Source organism: Diadema antillarum, unplaced genomic scaffold, assembly GCF_040938485.1.
Source record: "Diadema antillarum isolate AM-2024a unplaced genomic scaffold, OU_Dant_1.0 seq00000715_RagTag, whole genome shotgun sequence".
NCBI classification, from domain to species: domain Eukaryota; kingdom Metazoa; phylum Echinodermata; class Echinoidea; order Diadematoida; family Diadematidae; genus Diadema; species Diadema antillarum.
In genome coordinates, this window is record NW_027271619.1 from 342,129 (window position 1) to 366,245 (window position 24,117).

Genomic DNA, 24,117 nt, shown 5'->3' on the forward strand with positions numbered 1-24,117 from the left:
GCCCCCGACGCTGCATCCCCCAAAACCTGAGGGTCCTGTGTCGCTAAGCCAGGCTGAGCATTAAGCTGTGTGCTGGGAGAGAGCGCAAAAACGTTGGCATTTTTGGCCAGTGCCCCATCCCCTACCTGCAAAGCATCTCTCGACGGCTGAGCCGAAAAAATTGAGTTTGAATTTAGATCAGCAAAATTGGTCAAAACGACCAGATTTCTGTTCTTGGCATAATTTTGTAGTCTAATGTATCATTTATCATCTGCCGAAATTTCGAAGCTAAATGATTGATGGAAAGGCAAGAAACCATTGTTTTTCTGGGCCATGATTTTCTGACTTTCAATGGAACAGAAACGTGTCTGAAGGTTTGGATTTAGCGACGCAGATAGACTCTGCCTCTAGCAACAAAGGACTGATCTTATTGTTCAGTGTGTGGCATCTTGGTAGCTGATTGGTCATGCGTAAACCGCTCATACTAAGCTTGAATGAACATCGCTAAGGTAGCTAGGAGCATACATTCTATTATCAAGAGGTGAAACTGTCTTGCCTTCATGATAACTTTGGAAGACAAATTTGAAGGCGGTTTTCTTGAAACAATGATTTCCTGAACCACTTGACATGCGCTAATAAAATCATCTATATCTCTCCAACCAAGTACTTGAGTTGTGTTATATATGAAATTAAAGTGGAAGTTAGGGGATTGACGCCATGTCATTTTCAGAAAATCGTCTTCACCGACTTTTGGATCCTTTTGTTGTAGCGGGCCACAAATTACCCCTTCTCCAAATGCATAAAAAAATTGCCCTTTTCAGATGGAATGAGGATGAGTTCATTCCCACAGTTTGGACTGTGTTGTTGTCTATGGTTTAGAAATGGTTGACCTTATTTAGAATACTTATCAAAGTAGCTGGATCAGATTCTCGATGATTAAAACTGCACTGTTTGATAATGACCAGTCTGGTTTAAAAAGATGGGAGCTGGGAATCATGAGGCATGTGTGTCAACCTCAAGCTTTCTTTGTGTGTCACATGTCAAATGTACAGTAAGCTGAAGAGAAATACCAGTACAGTAGTTGGTAATCACAAGAAATAAAATAAATGCATATAAAGTGCATTGCAAACTTTCATGTCCATTTCATACTGCAATATACTCCCTTGTACGCTTGGGTGGAGTACTTTGACAAGGGGGTTGGTTTGGACAGGGACATGTTGCTGCTTATTGAGGCTAGGAAGCCTTACATGTATCTAGTAGCAGGGTCTTAGAAGGCATGGTAAGTTGATGTTTAATGTTAAGATAAATGGGTGCAGCTGTTTGTTTGGGTTTTTTGTTTTTTTTTTTTTTTTGCTTTTTTTGGTCTTTGGTCCTGCAGCACTGGTGAGTGCATTCCCTGTGCATGCACTTGGCGATTTGACACTTCGGAGAACGCTTTGACTATCCTCACTTACATCTGAAACGACGAATGGTGATTCAATGATTCATGTGACCACAGATCCTCGAATTCACGGTTAATGCCATATTTTAAATGCAATTGTCTCTCAAATGAGCTGAAGTTATGAATTGAAAATTGGGTACAGAACAGTCCTTGATGTAGACTAGCCTGAAATATGGAAAAGTGAAAATCCAAAATTTTGACCGTATTTTTACCAGATTCGTTGGTTCGTGTAGCTGCCAGTGATATGTGAACTACATACAAAGTGCACTGTCTGATAGTAACTTCGAACACAGAACAAAGAAAGCAAAACTTGTGGGTTTGGTGTGAAAGGCTGGGTGCCAAACAAACAAACAAACAGCAGTTTTGGATGTTTGTTTGGGTTTTTTTTTTTTTTTGCTTCTATTGAAGAAAAAATGTATGCATATCAATTCTTAACTTAAAGCCGATGGACAATTGTAGCAAATCCATTGGTTTGAATGACTGACCTACATTCTTATTCGGTGGGAGGGGTTTGTTGAATAGGCACTCTTTTTGCTCATGAGTACCTGGTCATGTTGACACTCATTTTAGTAAGAGTCCCACATACTCAGCTCTGTTCTCACTTTGCTAGTGATTGTAAGTCCTGACAACAGTGTGAGAGCTTTTAAAAAAGAAAAAAAAGTAACATGAATATAAGATTTAAAGACAGAGAGAGAGAGAGAGAGAGAGAGAGAGATAGACATCCTGAAGAAAGAAGAAAGTGGTGTGCTCAACACAGAATCCATTCCTTGATATGAACCGACTTGCCACTGCAACTATCTATCTTGTGAACATATTCTTTCTATGGAAACTGACGTCTTCTGTTTTATGCATGTGTAGATTGTGATTGTGATGACATATTATAGAGAGTGACATGAGAACATAAATAATGAAAACCTTCTATTTCCTATTAAAAGGATTAATTAAATGTTTATTGCTCTCATTTTTTGTAATGTTTTCTTCTAAATTTTGTGAGTGTTGCTAAACATCAGAATCATGTGACCAAGAATTTAGTAAGATGTATGACAAAAAAAAAAATGTGTGTGCATCGTTACCACCATTCATTCCAATGAATTGCCCTACACTTATTTCTCCGTTATACTGCCTTTGAGTGATGTTCCCCTTTAACATCATGTAAGAGCATGAGACAAGAGTGAAAAACAGCAAGCAATTGCTTCAAAAGCAGAGTGAATTCTGTGATATCAGTTCTCATAGAACTACAAGTGTTTCTTCTCTTGGGATTTTGTATTATATGCAAAATTACTGCTGCATTGTGTCATGTGCATGCCATTGCCTGTATGATGTGCCATACTATGCATAACCTTATTTAATAACAAAATTCATTTTAATGTTGACTTTTACCATTGCCATGAAAATCATGGCAGGGGCTTATGTTATAGTTGTTTTGTTTAAGTATTTATTGTGATAGAGCTTTAATGATTTGCTTGTCTATTTTGGTTTGTGGTATTTTCCCCCACACAGAATGCCAACACACGAAGAGGTAATCTTAAATTAAATGAAAGAAAATTGCAGTGTGCAGATCGATAGGGTTCACTTACTTTATACAGAATTATGTTTTGAATGTTTTGTTTTGTTTTGTTTTTTGTTGGGGGGAGGGTTGTGTTAGCTTTCTATGATAGATTGTTTGGTTTTGTGATATTTTCCCCACATAGAATACCATCACACAAAGCAGTAATCTTGAATGAATTAAATTGCTATGTGCAGATTGATCATGTTCACTTGCCATCAAATGTATATTCTATTTATTTGTTGTAGTACTTGATAAGTATATATATATATACTGTATATATATATATATATATATATATATATATATATATATATATATTAATCTTTTATATTACATCATAAAGTGAGAATAGAATGCCAATCATGACATCATCAAGAACCCATTTACATTTGAGGCTGAATTGTGAAAACATCTCTCATTATGCAACCTGTGCTTCTAGGGTTGGTAAGAGTTGTGACAGCCTGAATCGTGTGACCAAAAATTTAGGAAGATGCATTTTCATTGTGTAGCATCGTATGATATCACAATGCCTTTTATACATTCCATTGAACGGCATTCTTATACCTTGCCTTTATATGAATATGTGTAAATATATGTAGAGATAGATATATTATTGGAGATATGTGCCTCAGATAACATTTCAGTAAATGCCATATATTGTACCTTCATTTTTTTAAATATAGAATTCTTGCAATATGTCTAGTTGTATAATGCCTTTGTATCGATTTTGTGCCTTTCTAAACAGTGTCAAGCAGTATGTGCCTTTTTCAAAAAACTTCATTAGTCATTCAAAGCCAGTGGGTTGCATATGATCATACAGTGTACATACATTTTAGACATTTTACCTATTTTACATGGGACTGATGATGCCCATTTTGTTTTCTTTTATAAGCATGATATTTTATTTGGTTAAATCTGTGCAAAAGGGGCCATTTTATAAAGACATTACACTAAATTCTACTTGTGTAGTTTGCATTTATATGTAGATGTCATTGGAGATTGGCGTATTTAGCCATGCGCTATGTGTTATACTTGAGGAATTGTATCATAAAGGTGTGCTATTCAACGATTGTTTATGGGCGATGAAGAGGCTGAAATTAATTTAAACTCTCAGTAGTATGCTGTACCTGCTCAAAGTGACTCCTATTGCTGATTTACCTCATGTTGTCTAACATTATGTTGAAAAGAAAATAGTTAAAACGAACAAGGGAATCGATGTCATATGCATTAAGACTGAATGATTTGAGATTTGTGATGAGCAAGAGATAAGATAAAATTTCATGTACCTGGGCGTAACAGTGGCCCAGGCATTAATTATGCTATAATGTGAATCATATGCTTGTGTTGAAATTTGCGCAGTGTGATTTGGGCAGAGTGAAATTATTTCTTGTTGCATTCAGTTGATGCACTTTTTTTCCCATGACGGAAAGGCCAGTGATGTTCATATATCCTCATGCCATAAACATGCCAAAATGTAAAAATTTTGAGACCCACAATGCCACCGCTGTGTCTTATTTTGTGTCTGCACATTTTCACAATCAGTAATCTTTCGTTTTTGATTATTTTCATATTAATAAGACTGGTTGTAATAAAAGCAGATTAGCTTTATAGTGTATGAATACATATCTTTTCAATAAATATACACTTATTATACTTCAAATGAAATAAAAGCTATATCTCATATCATTTTGTGTATGTGACCTATACTTCAGGAGTCCAGAGAAGTAGGATATGTACAAATGATATATATACACATGCATGTACATATCTATATATATATGTGTGTATATATATATATATATATAATATTTATACATACATAGAGAGAGGAAGATAGATATTTTTGACAATTTCACCCCAATCATTTAAAGTATTGCAACATGAACACAAAATATGTCAAAATTCATCAATGCAGTACATTTGTCTTTATTATAAATCCATAAACTCACATTTACAGCTGTATACACCACAGTGGGTACAAATGGAAATTTATGTACTCGAGATGACGGGAACAAGATGGACGAATCACTTACTACAGTGTACGTAATGTCTTTGTATAGGCACATACGTGCTGATACGTTATTTTCTGTGAAAGGTAAAACATGTGCCTAAGATTGAGGACAAAATAATAGGTGGTTTGATGAAATTGCCTTTATCTTGGAAGATGTGTGACATTCTGCATATTTCTGTTTGTTTGTTATTATTGGACGATTGCAATTTGACATCGACATGAAACCCCCCATTCCCAACAAACAAATAAAACAGTAAGACCTCTTGTCAACATGAGTGTTCCTGTATAAATAACGTCCTCTTGTATTGTAATGGGAACATAATTAAAGTGTTTACAGTGGTACTGCGAGCTCCACGACTTGTGTATGAATAAGTCGTTTACCGTACAAGGTCGGATTCGTCCAGTAACATCACAGTTAATATCATCAGTTGCTCATGAGAGACTTTGAGAAACTTAACCCCACTCTTTCAACATTGCATTCAACTCAACTCCTGTAACTAATAATAATAATAAAAATAATGATAATGATAATAATAATAATAATAATAATAATAATAATAATAATGATAATAATAATAATAACAATAACAATAATAATGAAGGGAGCATGCATCATATAAGGTCCCAATTTTTGGGGAAAGGGGTATATTGTAGGAGCTCAAGTTAGTGAACAAAACCCCCCAAATCGTTCAAATAGAGGGTATTTTAGTATCTTTTTCCCAGAAATATTTTTTAGTAATGGTGATTTTCAAATCTTTCCCAAATAATAACCCTGAAATAGCTTTCCAAACAGGATTAGTGTCAAACCCCCGAAAATTTTGGAAATTCCGCCTGAGTGGGGCCGGGAGGGAGGGGGGGGGGGGGGACAAAATGGCATCGGCCGCCAGTTTGCAAATTCTGCGAACGCAGCAATTAAGCCGACAAGTCACCTGGGTTTTTTGACCCGTCTTCGATACTTAACAATCTGTTGAACGATAATTTGATGAAACATTTGATCCACTTGTTGTGGTTCCTGTTTTTGCTTTTGTTTTCGTTACATGGGGTAGCTTTTTGTTGCCGGGATTTGTTCATAAATGGAATTGTAACAGAGCTATAAAATATCGATTTGTGAAAGAAAAGGCGAGTGCGCTCTCTAACAAAGGTGAGTGAAATTATACGTAATTTGAGTGATGTAGAATAATAAGTCAGACGAAAACTGAATGACAAACAAAGACAAAGAATCGGACCTTACGTCGCAAGATGCAATAAGACTAGATTTCACTGTTTTTCAGCTGCATCTCAAAATCTACAGAATAATACCCGTATGACAAATTCATCTTCATCATGATCACCATCGGCTAGTATCACACATGATTAGGGAGCCTTAGATTTGCGTGAGGGTGAAGCCTATACAAAGTAAAATGGCGACCCATAACATCCTTGCATGGAGTAGCTCTCTACGGTGTGCATCATAGCGGAAGCAAAAAACAAAAACAAAAACAAAAACAAAAAAAAAATGGCCCAGAATACGACTGTGCGCGGAACAGTTTTTTTTTCCTCTCTGAAAGTCCGCGTCGCGAAAATCTAAAGCTCCCTATTATCTGCTCAAAGTGCATATGCCAACACTATCTTGGCGTCAATGATGATAGTGATCAACTGCCTCATCATTATCTGTACCGTTAGCTTAACTATCATAAAACTGATTTCTTTAATTTCTTTAATGACTATCCTCGTCATCATCATAATCATTATCATCATCATCACTACCACTACTATCATCGTCATCATCATCATCATCATCATCGTCACCACCACTCTATTATCATCATCATCATCAACAACAACAACAACATCATTATCATCACCACCACCACCACCACTATCATCATCATCATCATCACACTCATCATCAATAATCTACACTGCACTACACGGGTCCCCGTTCTCGTCCACGAAAGTGTCCATGTCCGGTGTTTTAGCTCGCTGGAAGGGACTTCTTGGTCGCGGGAAAAATTTCGAGTTCGACGTAGGACTCGGACTGGGACTCGCGCTCCTGGCGGAGAGACCATTCATGGCGGCGTGGTCCACGTTGAGGTAGTTGCTATTTGGCGCTTTGTTGTCGGCGAACTCCATTACACGACTTCCGGGTGACCTGGATGTGTGAACACAACAAAATAATAGACATATACAACGAGAAAATCATATTAATATCGCATATTGTCTTGTGATGAACGTGCTAAACTATCAAAATGAATAGAACGAGCGCTCTGGACACTAAACCTTGAGAGTTCGAGGCGAACAACAAGATGATGATAATGGTTGATGTTTTGTTCAGAAATGCACTTTCTCTTTAATATGCATGAATGGTGGGTAAGTTCAAAAATAAGTTTTCGAGGGGTTTCCTTCAGCTCTTAACAAAGATCAAAACACTAATGTTGTAAATATTCATCCATTTTTACATTGACCTGTGCTTCGAAAAAAGATGCTGAATGAATCATGTAATTAAAAAATAAATCGAATCACTGTTTGGGATGTAGGCATATCGTTTTGTATTAGGAGGAAATCAACAAGGACACATAAGCGATGGCATTGCATACATACACTCAGTCGAATACTACACATTAAACAATGTTGCCAGCTTACTTTCTTCGGAAGATGTTCTTGAAAGAATGTTTGAAGGAAGCCTTTCTTTGTCTGAGGTCTTTCATTTCATCCTCGGGAAGTTGACATGTTCGCACGAACATCTGTTCTGTGATGGCGTCTGCTTCCCTCTCCGTCAAACCCTCCACTGCCGCTAGGTCCGGCGCCTCTATCGTGCTGATAGACCTGGAGGGCGGAGACAGTCTTCTTGTAGGGGATCTCGATTTCGGAGAATGGGAGCGAACATGGTGTGACTTCTTTCGCGTTCGTTGAGAGGGCGGCAGTTCCGCGCGTCGCTCTTCGCGAATGATGTGCGCCTGGAGCGCGCCAACGTCGATGCTTTTCCTTCGCGTGTACAGTCGGCTGTTGGCTCCCGAACGGAAGTTCTGAGGGAGTGGCATCGGCATGTCCGAGCTTCGTGAGAACATGTGTGTTTTCATGTCGTTAAAGCTCCTCGAATTTGGGAGTCCGTCAATGTTATGCATGTTATCACTGCTCTTCGATCTTACCTGCGGGAGGTTACTGTAGCCGTTTAGCAGCGCGTGATTCGGCGGAAAAAGGCTGTCGCTCATTTCATAATGTCCGAACATCATTCCGTTATAGTCAATACTCTTCCTTCTTTGCCTGACCTTGGAACTCGCCAGCTGCTTTGATCTCGGCAAGGCATTCGCCGGCGTCGAGGGCACGTAGCCAACCTTCTCAATGTCGGTGTCGTCCTCGCCGAAAACGCCGAACGACTGCTGACGCGACAAACTCATGCGCCTTGCCCGACTCTTCCGTCTCTGACGCGAGGTGTCGATCACGTCCCCAGGTTGCCGATCGTCGCGGGCAGTGTACATGGCAGCATTGCTTCCTTTCCCGATCATCCCCGGGACTGGGACTACAGAGTTTTCGGGATATTGCGTCACGAGCTGACTATGCCCATCATTGACGACATCATCGTGCTGTCCACGTATCGTTGACTGATACGGAGGCGGGAAGCTCCAGTTGATGTTCACGCGATTTGTAGCCGCGCCGTCTGCTTGATCCTGTGCGATCGCAGTCTCTGACGGTACTGATCGCAGTCTACTTTTGGGCTTGCCCTTGGACTGTATCGGGCGACTAGCCCACATGTCCCGGTCTACGGACAGGGATGGGGGTGATGCGTTCGAGAGGCCTCGCTCGCCTTCCATGGAATGGACACCGCTGTCTCGGAGGTTGGTCTCTGCGCTGCTCTGACTCGAGAACGATGCTTTGCTGTTTCTCCTGCATAGAACACATAGTATTGATGCCTTCAATCAGTGTACTGTATCATCCATCCTCATAAGGCCATAAAGTACGAAAAGACCAGGGGGGCATTTCATGAAGCATTTTTATCCGACAATGTTGTCGGACAAATTTGCTCTCAGCCAATCAGATGCAAGGATTTCAGTAGCTTCTAACAGTTTGTCAGAAAAATATCCGACCGAAACGCTTCATGAAATGCCCCCCTCCCCGATTACTTTTCTCTGAGGTTGTATGATTCACGATTATCTCTCTCCACAACCCTCAATATTGAAAATGCAAAAAAAGAAGTTTGAGAAATACACCCTATACCGTTGTAACAAAGGGGGAGGGGAGCGGTGGGAGGGGCTGGAGTGTGACTATCGTTAATGTGAAATGTACCGTGAGTTGAAAGTATTGCCGTGTAATTAATATATTCAACTAAAAAAAGTATTAGTACTGATAAGTCAATGATAAACTTTCTCGAAGAAGATCAACTTTAGGGGTGTGATTTGTCCTTCCTCTATTAATTCCACTGAGAGTATTGAATATCAAAACGACTATTTGGATATAAACATCTATCCTTTAACCTACAAGCATCACTTCAAAAATTATAATTTAGCCTGACTAAAATGATGTCTTTAAGAAGAGCACTGCAGCTAAAGTGAAGCAATGGATCTCGATAGGATATCGATTCTATAACCTGTACAAATGAACATCGCTAATTTATCTACGGCGTCCAATAACGGGCAACCACTACAACCATATTGATCATGTGACTTTCCTCCCTATCTGTAACTTTCTCCTGGGAATTTAAACCTCCACATTCACTCACCTCTTTCTCTCCTGCGTTTCCCTGCTCGACGATGACGGCTTGTCGCTCGATGTCGACGTGAGTTTGTCCATATCCTGCACGAAGCTGCGAAGTCGTCTCAGACACGACTCGACGTGAAAGCGATCTGGATGAGTCTTATCCGTGTATTTCAAGAGTCGCTGGAATTCAGGGAAAAAGAAATGAGTATAAAACTGCAAGATAGTACACACTTAATCTTACACCAGCGTTTAAAGCGTTTGACAACGAAGTTTGTGCAATGACACGATATGTGGCTGAAAATATAACACTTGAATCCCTCCCTCTTCTTTTAATGGCTCAAATACTGGTGATCATTACTAGTTGTTCTCGTTGCCCCTTGCACGGAAAAAAGCGGGGAAAGGTCCCAACAAGTCAAGGTACACTGTATTTTCCCCTCTCTTACCTTAAGAGGGGTTCACTTGATTCGGCGTAGACATACAAGACACTTCAATTTTTTGTTAGCGAGCAAAAATTAAGTTTTCACGCAGAAGCCCCCCTCCCCCCCCCCCCCTCCAAATATTGGAAGCTGAAGTAAAACAAACTGGTTAACCTGAAGAGAAACACGAAATCAAGTTAGTCTCTCACAAATTTTATCATTCTGTAACACAGGTCTCTACATGAAAACACTTTTGGACGAAAGACCTTAAATACGGTGCATTCTCATGTTATCTGTTAGACAGAAGGTCACTAGAGCTGGACGATCGACCACGCAGAAAGCAAAAGAAACTAACCTTCATGAACCGTGCGTAGAAGGATATTCGCTGTAGTGGCGCCATGAGGTAAGTGAAGGGGTCGCTCTTCTCGTGTCCATCTTCTGCAAGTTGTTTCTACAAATAACAAAAAGATAGGATGCAGATTTTATATCTAACATTCTATTTTGTGACTCTAAGTGTCGGTACTGACCAAGGATTGAAATCAGTCGTAGATTATTCAATGCAAGAATACGTGAAGAAGTGTGATGTCACACTAGTTCATTATAAAAGTTTGTAATTATTGTTGTATACAAATTTTGACGGAAACTGTATTATATTGATATTTGATAATCATTCGAATTTTGAATTGTTTATCCATATTGAATGTATCAATTTCTAACACAGTACAAGGTGACATTCGAATTACACGTCATGTTTCTGTGTGGTACAGGTACAAAAGAACCGTAAGGCTGTAATGAGCTTCATCTAACTTCAGAGCGTTGAACGTTAGTATCTTGTAGCATGCATACTAGGTCTTCTACCAATTCAAGGACACAGTTTACGTCGATTCAACAAAATGTAATCTATGCAAATTCCTAGCAACATTGATCTAATGCAATAATGTTGCATGGTATTGAGCATGATTATTTATTACACGAATCAATAGCATCGATGCTAATAATGATGTACGTTTACATGCGGTTTATGATTTAACAACAGTTAATGCTTGACGAAGTGGAATTGGCGCGTTATTACCTCGACAAACTTGTAGAAGTTTTTGGTGGTAGACAGATGATTGGCGAGCACGGAGAGGCTCTCCGAGAAACTCTTGACGTAGGTGGCGTACGACGCCAGAAGAGATGACTGTAAAGAAAGATTGTTGAATAATCGTCAGGCATAGACTGTACAGTTTGAATTGTGATCCTTGTCATTGTTTAGAGTGCGTCCTTCAAGAATATCTAGTTTTTAGGGTAAAACATTCTTCTATTTAAACAAAACCCGACTACATTGTTCAGAGGAATGTCTATAATATGCTCATGATAAGGATTTTTTTTTTCAATGTCTGTGTCCACCATGTTTGATATAAGAACAGCACAGCACAACATAACATAGCAAAGCTCAAGTAAAGAAAATAATCTGATCAGATTAGCCTATACCGCCCGCTCAATGATAATGTTTGGTCATTGTCATAAGCGTCCCCCCCCCCCCCCGGCCAGTTTGGATACATTGACCGCCAGCCTTGCGTGCATCGAACAACTTTGCGCTGTGTGTATTTCCCCTATCATGCGAACCACTTCCTTGGCTTTCCAGAGTAAAGATGTACATATATTCCTTGTAAAGGCAATTCGTGTAGCAATGACACGGCATTATCGCAAATTATGATACTAAAATCATTGCTCTGTCTGGGCTGTGTTCCAACTCACCCCGTCACTCCCCGAGATCCTGGACAGCACATCTCCCATGATGCCTTTCCACTTGACGTCATTCAGCCTGGCGTCCAGGGCTCGCAGGAACGCGGAATGCTCCTGGTAGAGCTCGCCCAGACAAGGCGGGAACATGACGCTGTGGAGACACAACATTCAGGATAGTGGAAATGAAGACAATGTGGAAAGGAGTTAGTAGGCCTGCCTGGAATGCGAATAGGCGATCATTAACATTTTCATCACCAATAGCATGTGTATGATTAGTCCAAATCTAATTAAGATAACAAATACAATGAAGAGATCTACCTCAAACACTCCTTGTATCTACAGTTTATTATAAAAGTTGTCTACAAACTTGATGTCTTTTTTTTCTCGAGAAGAACTCGCTCTGAGATCTGTTATATGGTAATGTTTTGATATCAAAGTCTGTGATAAAAAGGGCAGGTGGTATACGTGTGCATATTATATTAGTATATGTACAAGTAACAATACAATCTTAGAGCGGATCACACACAAATATAAACATAACATCTCACAGAAATAAGAATATTGAGGAGGGTCAATCACGTCATTACGTGAAACGGAATTGTTTTATATATCAGAGATGGTTTGGAGATACAACGCAACAATATGAGGTTCAATCTGGCAGACTGGTACCAATTATGGCAAGCGATGGCAAGGCCTCAAGACTCATAATCACGTCGTTACGTGAAAACGTAACTTTGACGTTTTGAACTGACCTGATATCGTTGATGGGGACGATAGACTCGATAACGAGTGGCTGCACGATGCCCTCCTGGACGAAGCGGAGCTGGGACACGTAGATTTTTTCCGAAGATAACAGCGACTCGACAATCACCAGCCTCTTGTCTGACGTATATCATGATGAAGTAAAGATGATTATAGACATATCAAGGATTTCTCAATGCCGTTGCATGCAACAGCGTGTTATACTTTAGTAACGGTACAGCTAACGTAACTTTTCCAATATCATGATGGCTAAATGAGATTAGCAAGTTTAATCTTTCACATTGGAGAGTGTCCTCCTTTGTACGGCGGAAACGAATCATTGAACGAAATGAGGGAAATAATGCAAAATATAATAGAAACTGCAAAAGTTGCTTCGATTCTTATGGATTACATTTATTTTATGTCCTTTTGCGTCTGTGGTTTTCATCAAATGACAAATGCGTGAACGTATTGATCATGTACACGCAGATACGTTTTGTGGTCACATCTCAGACAAGTGTTAGCCTTACATTGCTGTGAAGTACTCACAGAACAACTATATATGATTTGTATGATTATGTTGGAATCGCAATATCATGTTGGAATATACAATAGTGCTGGACATCCTAATACTTATTTCATGTATTTAGTAGCATTTTAATCCCTTTCTATGAACATGTTTAATGTCAATCTATTCAAGACTGATTTTGAAGACATTTTAGTCATACATACTTTTCTTGCTGTCACTGTCCCTTCCGTTCACAGACATTCCGAGTTCATTCTGCAAATTGCCCTGTTGAATAAAAACCATAAGAAAAAATAAAACATCGATTCGGGTTACATGGAAAAGGAATTCATTATCAACGAATATATATCGGAGGGTTATAGATGCTGGATCATTGAAATTCAGAGCTTAATCATGACAGTTTCGGTGTTCAAAGTCGCGGCTGTAACTTTATCTGAGCGTTCCAGGTAGAAAAAAAAAATTAAAGATGCACAAAGCAAAAATGATGATGATGATGATAATGATAATAATAATATTAATAATGATGATAATAATAATAATAATAATAATAATAATAATAATAATAATAATAATAATAATAATAATGATAACAACAACAATAACAATAATGATATTATCAACAACAACAATACTACTGCTAATGATAATGATTAAAAACAAAACCAAACACACATACATGCACACATGATTGCGAAGTTTGGGCAGTGTCGTACTTTTTTGTTTTTTACAGGCGAATTTTGGACAAAAAAGGGCAAAAACTATCCAAAATAAAAGATAGCTTTCAACCAATCATTTGATTAGGATTTTACGTCACCATTTTATAAGAAGTAATGTCAAATCATATCACGACTACAGTTTACTATTGGGATTTTCAGCAACATGATAAAGTTTAGTCACTCGACGCACAAAGGGTTATTACTACAGTGTATTGATAATATAGCCGGTCGAGTGGCAACGTTGCAGCTGCCGCAATATAAAAAGAAATAGATGAAAGAGAGAGAGGGAAAGAAAGAGAGGACGGGACATAATATTGAGATCAGCGCAGGTGTGGGGGTATGATATTATCAAACTCTCCTAATCTTTTATATATTGTAGGTCCTATGCCAAAGAGAGAATTACGCCATAAGACATAAACCCGCTGTCATAGCAACGCGGACAGACTAACCAACCTGCATCGGATATCGGCACACCTGCTCTTGGCTTACGACTACGCGTTCTCACGACATGATATTGATCGATGTGTATGTGTGTGGGGGGGGGGGGGGGATATGAAAAGCTATTATAAGCATGTTGTACATTTTGAAAAGTGTGATTTTCACCCAATACGTTTGTTTCTTCAGTTATCCTCGATCTGGAGGAACGAAAGAACAATATCATACACTGTACAATCTTCGTATAATAATGGGTATGAATATTTTCTTGCAACAACGTATTCCTCTCTTCTTTTCTTTACAACACAACAACAACAACAACAACAACAACGAATTGAGTTTAAATTACTTTGATATAAGAAAAAAATGACATCTTTTTGAGCACGCCATGTGACTCACATTTCTGTTGTGGAGCAAACCATCTGCCGAAGGCGAGGCGAGAACCGCTCGTTGCCGATGATACTGCTCGGCAAACTGTCGGCTAAGCTGCGCCATTTGCTCGGCCGTCTCGATAGTCGAGTCGTCGGAATCGGAGAGCTCGGGCTCGACTGTATTTTAGAGATGAGGGTCAAAAGGCAAGTGAATGTGGGCGTATTTTGTGGTTGGAATACAAAAATGCATCAGTAAAACCTTTAAAAATGTATAGTTCATAATTGTCATGTCTTACAATAATAGATCAGTGTTTATGTCGCTATTGTGAGTTAACATTTATTGTTTCCAACCCAAACAAACAAATAAAGTTAATGGTTTCGTCTACCGAGGTATGTCACCGTCATCTCCCTATTCCTTTCAGCAATCAAGTAAAATAAACAATGTAATTACAGTGGTGAAAATGCTAACTGTATCGTAATTTTATTGGTGGCATTGGGCAATTTGTTGCGGGTGGGCAAGTGTTTGTGTTTTACTAGGCAAACAAAAAGGAAGCCTATAGCTTTGAAAGTTATCTGTCAGGAGTGCCTATTTTAGCTCCAGGTACACATGCAGGTTCTGCAGACACCTCCCCTCCTTGCCATACCTGGGCTGCTGCCTGCTTCCGGTAATGAGTCAATGAAAGGCTGAAGCATGGGCGGGACCGAGTCCTTGGGCTCCTCGAAGTCTCCCCGCTGGTAGCCGCTCTCCTCCGACTGCCAAGAGCGCCGAGAACGATAGCTCTGCGGCGGCCTGTGTGTTGGCGAACGGGAGATGGCGCACGGTGAAGATTTCAATATGGAACCACACCAGTGCCACAACAATAGCATAATTATTACGTCATTGTTGTTTTTTTTTTAAGTGCAGTCTATACTCGAACATGTACACTGTGTTATTATCTATGTCACACCAACCTGTTTGATCACACCGACATGCACCTGTATATATAGGCCTACTATATGGGCGTAAGTTGGTGTAAGATTGACGCCTTTACATCCGAACCATACACACAGGCGGAGACAGACAGACAGACAGACAGACACACAGACAGACAGACAGACACACACACACACGAACACACACACACACACACACACACACACACACACACACACACACACACACACACACACACACACACTTTCTCTCTCTCTCTTTATAACATATTTATTACTTATGTTGTATTACGACCGAATGTGCCTCAAGGTGTTTTTCTTAATTCATGGGCACCTGGCATCATGTGTCATGTAATGTGAAAGGTTTAAAAAGGAAATTTCCCTATAGATGTAAAAGGATCTTAAAAAAATGTGTGACATAGAAGACGGTGTAACCATGGTCTTGACTCGTCTGGCTCATCACAGCATCAGTACCAGGTCAGAGGAATTGTGTCAACCGAATTTTCGTGATCTTTTTTCTATTTTTTTTTTTATAGCACTTTGTTACTGTGACATCACAAATTGTCTTACAGTTCTTATCTGGAGAGGGCAGCAAGCGCATGTTTGCCAAAAAAAAAGAGAAAAAAAACCCCAATAATGATAATAGTGAAATAGAAATTCATAACTTTTTGACAGGGTGTGTGTGATTTTCCTTTCCTTTTCATTTACTGTTTCATTCATCTTTCTGCTTTAGCAAAATCCAGACATTTGTACCAGGAAAACGGTCTAATCAAATTTAATGTTTTATGTATTACGAATAAATGAAATGAAATTACAGGTGAGGGAGAGCGGCCCTTTGAATATATTATTTAAATAATTATGGTATTAATCGTATTGCCTCACCCATTGTTGACGAAGCTGGCGCTCTCTTGTATTTGTTTCTTGATGGTTTCCTGCTCTCCTTGAAACTCTAAGAGCTGCCGCTTCAGGTCCAGTGTCGTCTGCTGACCCTGGGCGACTTTGTCCATGGCTCCTCCGAGTTCTCCCTGATATGACGACAGAATGACGTCATGATTACGAAGTGAGGGATTAAACCATAATCTTCTCATAAGAAAGTCAGCTACTCGGACTTTCTCTCTCGGTGGATAGATAAATAATAATTAGCAATGGCATTTGAGTGTTCTGAAGGGCCAATGGTCAGACAATGCCACTGACCGCTGTATTTCCACTCCTCCGACTGGACAATTCTAGTCCACTTGCAACATTTTTTAACGAGTGGACAATATTGTATACTGTGATCATCACCTCCGACTAAAATCCATTTTATAATGTTATATATTCAGGGAGTCTCTCTTTTATAATTCCAAGAAGTGATAATGCTGATTGAAAATATTATTTACTGCATTTTAATCAGTTTGCAGATAGCAGTAAAAAACGTAAAAACACATTGAAAATTATCGAAATGATGATTGGTATCAATAAGTATTTGCATTGCACTTAAACGGCAGATCCAGAATTCACAAAAGATAATAAATCAAATCATGCATGATGCACTTTCAAATGTGTAAATGCGCGTGACACGTCACATATTCCTACTACTTTTTGATTAAATGCACATATTTGAGATATGGGTTTGATGTTAACTAACATTGTGGAACTGGGGTCTATTGAGTCTGCTATTTTAAATCATATAGGATACGGAAATAGATTAGCAACTTGGAGATCAATATGGCAAAATCAGAAGATGAATCCGATGACCAACTAAGCCATCGCCTTCGTGTGAATTTGACTGATATACTCTTTAACAATCAAAGATGATCACCTGCATTATGGTACGAAAATACACCTGCTCTTCCTGAGACCTAAACACCTTCGCAATTTATGAGTCAGACCATGATCGACATTTTTCGTCCTTTGTGTCTATCATTTTATCAGATTACAATGAACCATATAACGCCCCACTTTATCCCACTTTGTCTCATTTTGCCTGAAACGTATGCTGTTTAAAATCCACTAAAAATGGGAAAAAAAGAGAGAACAAAGTATATAATATAATAATACACACAAAATACACGAAAAAATAAAACAATTCATGGAAGAAAGAGATTAATATTAAGTCAGAGCGTGAAGATGTGCTATATGGCTGACTCGATTGCAATCTTACAAATACATTTGTACAGAGAGTAACACTTGATTAAAAGAAAAAAATCAGCCGTCACACAAAACGACCCCTTCTCTCATTCTGAGCTGTAGAACGACTACATGTATTTGGTATCCTATACCTATATTTAGGCACTTGCAGCTGAAAATCCAGGCATGTTATATTGATTGCATACCTCGTTCACGTGATGATTGTCGCTGGCATCCGGAATGATTTTTACATTGACGACAATGCTATACCACGTGTTGCAAGGATTAAACGTAAGGTAGAAGCAGAAATAGGGTACAAATCCATGCTTTGATATGGAATAATTTGAATAAAATATATAATATACCTTCATGGATTCGACCATCTCGGTGAGTTGTTCCACCTTGCTGTCGTTTTCCTGCTTGTGGGTCTCGAGCGTCTCCTGAAGCATGCGATCGCCATTTTGGATTCTGGATAGCTCCTGCATGGCCAGGACGAACCCATCCTTCATCTCCTGGACGAGCTCGTGGAGCTTTTTGTTCATAAACAGAGATAATATAAAGAAATTTTATCTTCGCAGGGCTTATGAAAGATGAGGATTGTTGTGTGCAAAAAAGAAGAAAATATTGAAGGAGCTTATTTGCATTAAGAGATGCAGAAGTTGTTGAGACTTCTACTATGACACGCTGTCGTGACAGCGCAGGATAAACAGGGCTATAATTATGTGAAATAACAAACTGACTTAATAAAATTGTAATAATTAGACCTACAGATTACTGTTACAGGTTAAAACTTTGATTGAGAGGTTGCCCTCTGAGTAGCTATAAAACTCATCACTAACATAATTATCAGCCACTTAAGATTTTGCTGTCAATTATATGAAATAATGCTTTTATCTTATCGCTTGTTTGTTTTTCCTTTCTCTGCAATTATACAGTGCTTCGGGGTGTTCCGCCCATGACTATTTTAGGAATGCATCAACCCAAGTATTTGTGACAAAATCCATTACTCAGAAAAATCAAATGAACAACAAAAACAATGTCAATTCAGATTGAGGCAATGCGTATGATGATTTTAAACGCGGTACAGAATTCCATTCGTACTCATATCAGGGATGCGTCGTCTTATGGCAAATTCAAGAAAGGCAATGTAAAAAAATGTAAAAATCTCATGACGGTAGGCGTGCACCTCATATATACAGAGTCCGAGCGCAACATTTTGTTACCCTTCGCTGCTGGCAGAGGAGACTGCACTTTCGGCAACCTGTCTCCGTTAGGACTGCATCACTTACTCGCTTCTCCAATCTCCCCCTCTCTCTATGTCTTTCTCTCTTATTCTTTTTGTTTTTCTTATTTCTATTTTCATGTCACATGGCGAGAACTGTCTCCCCCTTTCGTAATAGGTCGAGATGAGAAAGAAAAACACTGGCGGGCACGCTTCCCGCGGACAGCTCACTCTCTCGAAAATGAGACAACTCGTACAGTGTTGAACGCTTCTGGCGCTCAGGGTTATCCGACGGGTGGCGGGAAATTATTAGATTTTGGTTTATTTATGTTGCTCTCTCCGTGCCTTTTCACCCCTTTAGGGTGGAGCAGTGTTGCTATTGCCGATGAAAATATCTTCGCCAAAGATTTGATTGAAATTCGAGGCTAACCTTCATAACATGCTTACATTTTGAACAGTTTACATTTGACAGGAATAACACGACGGAATCGATTCAAATCCTGTTAAGGATTTATTCTTGGAGATTATTTTGCCTTTCCAAAGGAGATGCACGATTCTATGAAACAAACACACACACTTTTTTGATAACACAGAAAACACACACACATACAAACGCGCGCGCACACACACACGCACACAAACACACACATACATGTATCATAAATCAATCTCCCTCTCCAGACCTGTTCATATGTCATTTTCTGCTAAAGTTCGCAAGGATTTCCAATTATAACAAATGTTTCAAAGATAGCTGGTCATTTAAAGAACGATGGTTATGAAACAAAAGAGAAGCAAAGAAAACACACGCACACGCACAACACACACACACACACACACACACACACACACTCACTCACTCACAAGTAAAGAAACCCTGCAACGATGCAAGGGTATAGCCTGTATTTCACAGATAATAAATAATTGATTGACATGAATGCATACAGCGAGCTCATGCGTAACACGAAAAATCGCAGCGGTCCGTGTCGCAAACACTTGTTCAGGAGTGGACACTTAACTTCACTTGCCAGCGCTATATACATGGCATCAATTTCGCCCCTTTTAAACGGCGAGGATATGTTTGCACTGTCATTCCTTTCGTTCTTTTGTTTCATTCATACAGTAAGAGAATTCTTCTCCTCTTCTTGTTGTTGCCTTCAAGTCAATCCTTTTCTATTCTTGTTTTTTTCACTGTCATTTTCTGTCACTATTTTAGCACGCTGGCTGGTATTGACTCAGTTTACGTCGGTAAATGTGTACTTTTGTGATAACAAGTAGGGGGTAATGCCAACACGACAGGCGTGTAATATGCAGCCACACCAACAATTACGCGCGAATGATGCGAATGATGTCAATGGTGCACTTGGTTCTACTGGGCCATTGGGGGGAGGAGAAAAGTGGCATTCTTTGTTCAATGCTTTCATCCCATAATTATATTGAAACACTGCACCTACATTGTATCTGTTGAATCAATTTAAGCAATACTTCTGTATCTACAGGTGATTCTGGGATTGATACACATTTTGTCTTGTTTAAATTCAATTTAATTCAATTCCTGCTTTATTAAGAAAAACACCAAAAAGAGTGACTACCCTTGGTTAACATCAAAATTCTAAAAACAAACTGTGTGTACATAATATTAGCGAATATCACAATCAGTTTTTCCTAATATTATACACGGTACTCATTGGAGGGCATGCGTGATATAAAGACTGAATGTTTCGAAAAAAAAATCTTTCAACACATCAACCTGAAAATGTTTCATGTTTACACCCCCAGGCCACATTATGAAAATATATTTTAAAAAGATAGCAATAATGTTATCAGAACAAAAAAAATGGCAATTGTAAAATTCTTACTACAGAGAAAGAGCAATTACATAATGGAAATTGCACACATTCCCTCCAATACGTAATACATATCAAATTTGGGATATATACAATTCAAATCTTAAAACTAGTGAAAAGATTATTACAAAATAGATAACTATCATCATTAAGATACCAACAGTTAAATGTTATTACAATTATAGAGTGTGGTAATTAAGGCTTTGGGTTTGAAATGAAATTGTCAAGGGTTCGAATCCCGACGTATCGAGAGATGTTATGCCAACAATTTTCCTCCTTGAACCAGGCGCGTAAAAGAGTGCCTGACATTGTTCTTCTTCTTCTTCTTCTTCTGATTAAGTCTGCCTCCTTCAATAGACTGAAGATTCTTGCAGACTGGTGCTATTTACATTATAATACAATTTATTTACAGATATTTACAAGCACATAGAAAATATGACGAAAATAACTAGCCACTGTGATCAACCGTTAGACGGTTTCGAAATGATCCCACAGATGGCTCTGAAACAATTTCTGACGACAAAGAGCTCCAAAGAGGTTCTATAGAACCTCTTTGTTCAGCTCATACTAGCAGGCTGCCCCCTCTGTCAGAGCACTGTCAATGCTGTAGAGACTTCCCTGTGATTGCATTTATTTACGTTTGTTACTATCGTCATCATCGAATACGAGTAAAACTGTTTTATGGAGCATACCCATAAAATGCGGATTGTGGCTGCCGAATGGACGAACGCACACGCAAACGTATACGCACAAGATTCTGCACACTGACATCCCTACGCCCACATGCAGTGGTTTATTCGCGCTGTTCTTGAAAAACATAAACACTACGTATACTACGGGAAATGTCACCGAAGCCCCCGAGCACCTAACTAGACGGGTAGACCCTATATCTAATATAGAATGAATACAGAGAAAGGGAATTAAATTAGATTGAATCAAAATAAGGGAACTGACAGTGTTGCATGAACTGGAAGGTTGGTTTTTTGTTTTTTTGTTTTTCAGGCACAAAGTGGCTTAGGCGAAGCACTAAATACAATACACACACACAACCACACACACACACACATGTAGAGAGATAGCATAATTATATACATTTTATATATATGCCATATATATATCTCAATGTCATATGTAGATAGATAGAGAGATAGAACTAAACATTTATGAATAATTTATAAACATATAAATATATATATATATATATATACATGATATAATCATGATATTGTGTGTATATGTATATACATATAGAGACAGACAGACAGACAGAGACAGATTGATAATTTAGATAAGCAGAAAAGGGGGAATTTGAAGTATATCTGTTGGAGTTATCAATTTAGAATGTTAAGCTTGACGGAGGAAAATGACCTGATGATAATAAAACAGTACTCAAGGAGCAAACGTAATGATGTCCCTGTTTCCCCAACGACAGCGTCGCGTAACGATGCAGCTCACCTTTAATATACAAACTCTTTTCTTTTTTTCTTTCTTTTTTTACTACCTTTGTCAATTGACTCCTCTAAAATCAACTTACACGCCCGAGCGCGAGGCACTTAGGACCTACTTGTGCAAAGAGTTCGCCATGTCGGTATTCTAAGCACCCTTTGGAAGCTAAGCGAGTGCAAAGATTACAGGCATAGTATTGATTTATTCCAGCGTATAGTAACAGCATCCTAACGTTTACCCCACAAATAGATGCTTACCAATGTCTTAAAACTCTCGTGGATGCGACTCTCTTTAGCTCGATAAAACCGTTCTTGGAAGTGGAAAAAAAAGGAAGCATGAATGAAACTAACGGTGCACCTGCTGTGTCTTGGTGTACTGCCTCTTCAATGTAGCTTCTTGATTGGTGCTGATTCTTTCGGTCGAGAGAGAGAAAAAAAATGCCTCACAAGACACATAATATTTATCGAAGCTCAGCGCCTGTTAATGGTTTATCTCGCGACTGATTTGAGATTTATTTTATTGTTTCATTCTATTAAATTTTTGTGTGTGTGTCGGGGGGAGGGAATGAAGGAACATGATTTTGTGACGTGTGACGCTCGTAATCATTGTATGAGAGGGATTTATTGGTTTACTGTTGCTGGAAACTAAAAAAAAAATACATACAATAGTAAATGTATCCAAGTACTAATTTCAATATCGACGTAACATGGAATTCTAGCATTAATGCAAAACAAAAAGTGTGCACGCATGTCACAATACATTGGGCTCTCGCTTGATTTCCTTTCCGCGATTAAGCTTTGATTGAGGGCGTCAACATAGCAACAACAAAACCCACCTGGTTCAGTTTTGGGCATTGCCATAATTTTGGAGACTAGACGGGACAAGATGTATTGGAACATGAAAAACTCCTTATGCCCTATCATTCACAGATGTGATAGAATTCTTGTAAATTACACACACAAAAAACAACAACAACAACTGTCGATTATTACTGTACAAACGGGTGTCATTAATCTGATATGTCACTGTCAATTTCCGGAGCAGGCCTGACTGATAGATCGCTATTCTTTCCGATCGCTGTTGTTGTTCATTCATGTCTTGCGGGTATAATGCCCTGAAATCATTGTCGTCACGAGATATACATATCCTCTGGACATGCTAAAATTGACCCGACCGCGCATTGGGGGACAATCATGTAGATGCAAAGGACTGCAATTATCTTATCGATTGCTGCTGTTGTTTCAGTATGGTTCGCGAGAACTGCGAATCGTGTGTCCTCGAAACAGTAAAGAGACCGTGAAAACAATGCAAATGTTCAATGACGGAACAGTTCTGAAGCCTAGATACAGAATGTGCAGTCTCTTTCTTTCTTTCTTTCTGTTTTGTCTTTTTGAGTCCAGTATAGTAAAAGCATTAATCCTTTGGGGCTTAAGTCAACTGATGAACCGAGAACGCATACAGAGGTGTTCAACCTCCGCTGCCTTACGACGCATTAGAAGCTACTTATCCGGTAAATCCCGGGAGAATGTTGGGTTCGATGAAACGTAGCGTAGCGATCCATTTGAAGGAAACGTGTTGGCATACATACAAAGAATGTGAGATATATAATACCTCTAGTTATAGATGTATTTTATTATCAGAACATACGACTGTTTCTTGAATGACTCTCCATGTCATTCAATTGTCTTTTCTTCTTTTGTTGTTGTTGCTTGTTCTGTTATGTTATGTTATGTTTCTGGCAAGCAAACTGTTGTAGTCTGGTACCTCTATACCTGGAGAAAGGTGAAACTGCTACAGGAAGATAAGTTTAGTATCACCTCATGCGCGCACACGTGACGACTACGAAAGAGGAAAGCTTTGACTCGCAACATAAAACCCGTTGCACCTCTTGGCTGCTCAAGAGTTAAAACCCGTTTTTTTTTTTTTTTTAATGAGACGGAAACGTGGATTACAGGGGAGAATAACGTTTTAATCGA

The 24,117-nt window shown here is 38.9% G+C and overlaps 1 protein-coding gene across 1 annotated transcript in view; it reads right to left on the reverse strand.

The window, feature by feature from the left end:
• Positions 1 to 6,876: 6,876 nt before the first annotated feature.
• The window catches only part of LOC139737915 (uncharacterized), a 28,102-nt gene continuing 10,861 nt past the window's right edge, over positions 6,877 to 24,117 (reverse strand). Inside the window, exons 3-14 of the mRNA XM_071648582.1 lie at positions 17,995 to 18,159; positions 16,403 to 16,545; positions 15,232 to 15,377; positions 14,616 to 14,764; positions 13,272 to 13,332; positions 12,551 to 12,680; positions 11,811 to 11,949; positions 11,143 to 11,250; positions 10,426 to 10,521; positions 9,677 to 9,834; positions 7,603 to 8,844; positions 6,877 to 7,111 (exon numbers count right to left, since the gene is read on the reverse strand). Coding sequence (XP_071504683.1) covers positions 6,877 to 7,111; positions 7,603 to 8,844; positions 9,677 to 9,834; positions 10,426 to 10,521; positions 11,143 to 11,250; positions 11,811 to 11,949; positions 12,551 to 12,680; positions 13,272 to 13,332; positions 14,616 to 14,764; positions 15,232 to 15,377; positions 16,403 to 16,545; positions 17,995 to 18,159 — 2,772 coding nt within the window. The remainder of the gene's footprint in view (positions 7,112 to 7,602; positions 8,845 to 9,676; positions 9,835 to 10,425; positions 10,522 to 11,142; positions 11,251 to 11,810; positions 11,950 to 12,550; positions 12,681 to 13,271; positions 13,333 to 14,615; positions 14,765 to 15,231; positions 15,378 to 16,402; positions 16,546 to 17,994; positions 18,160 to 24,117) is intronic.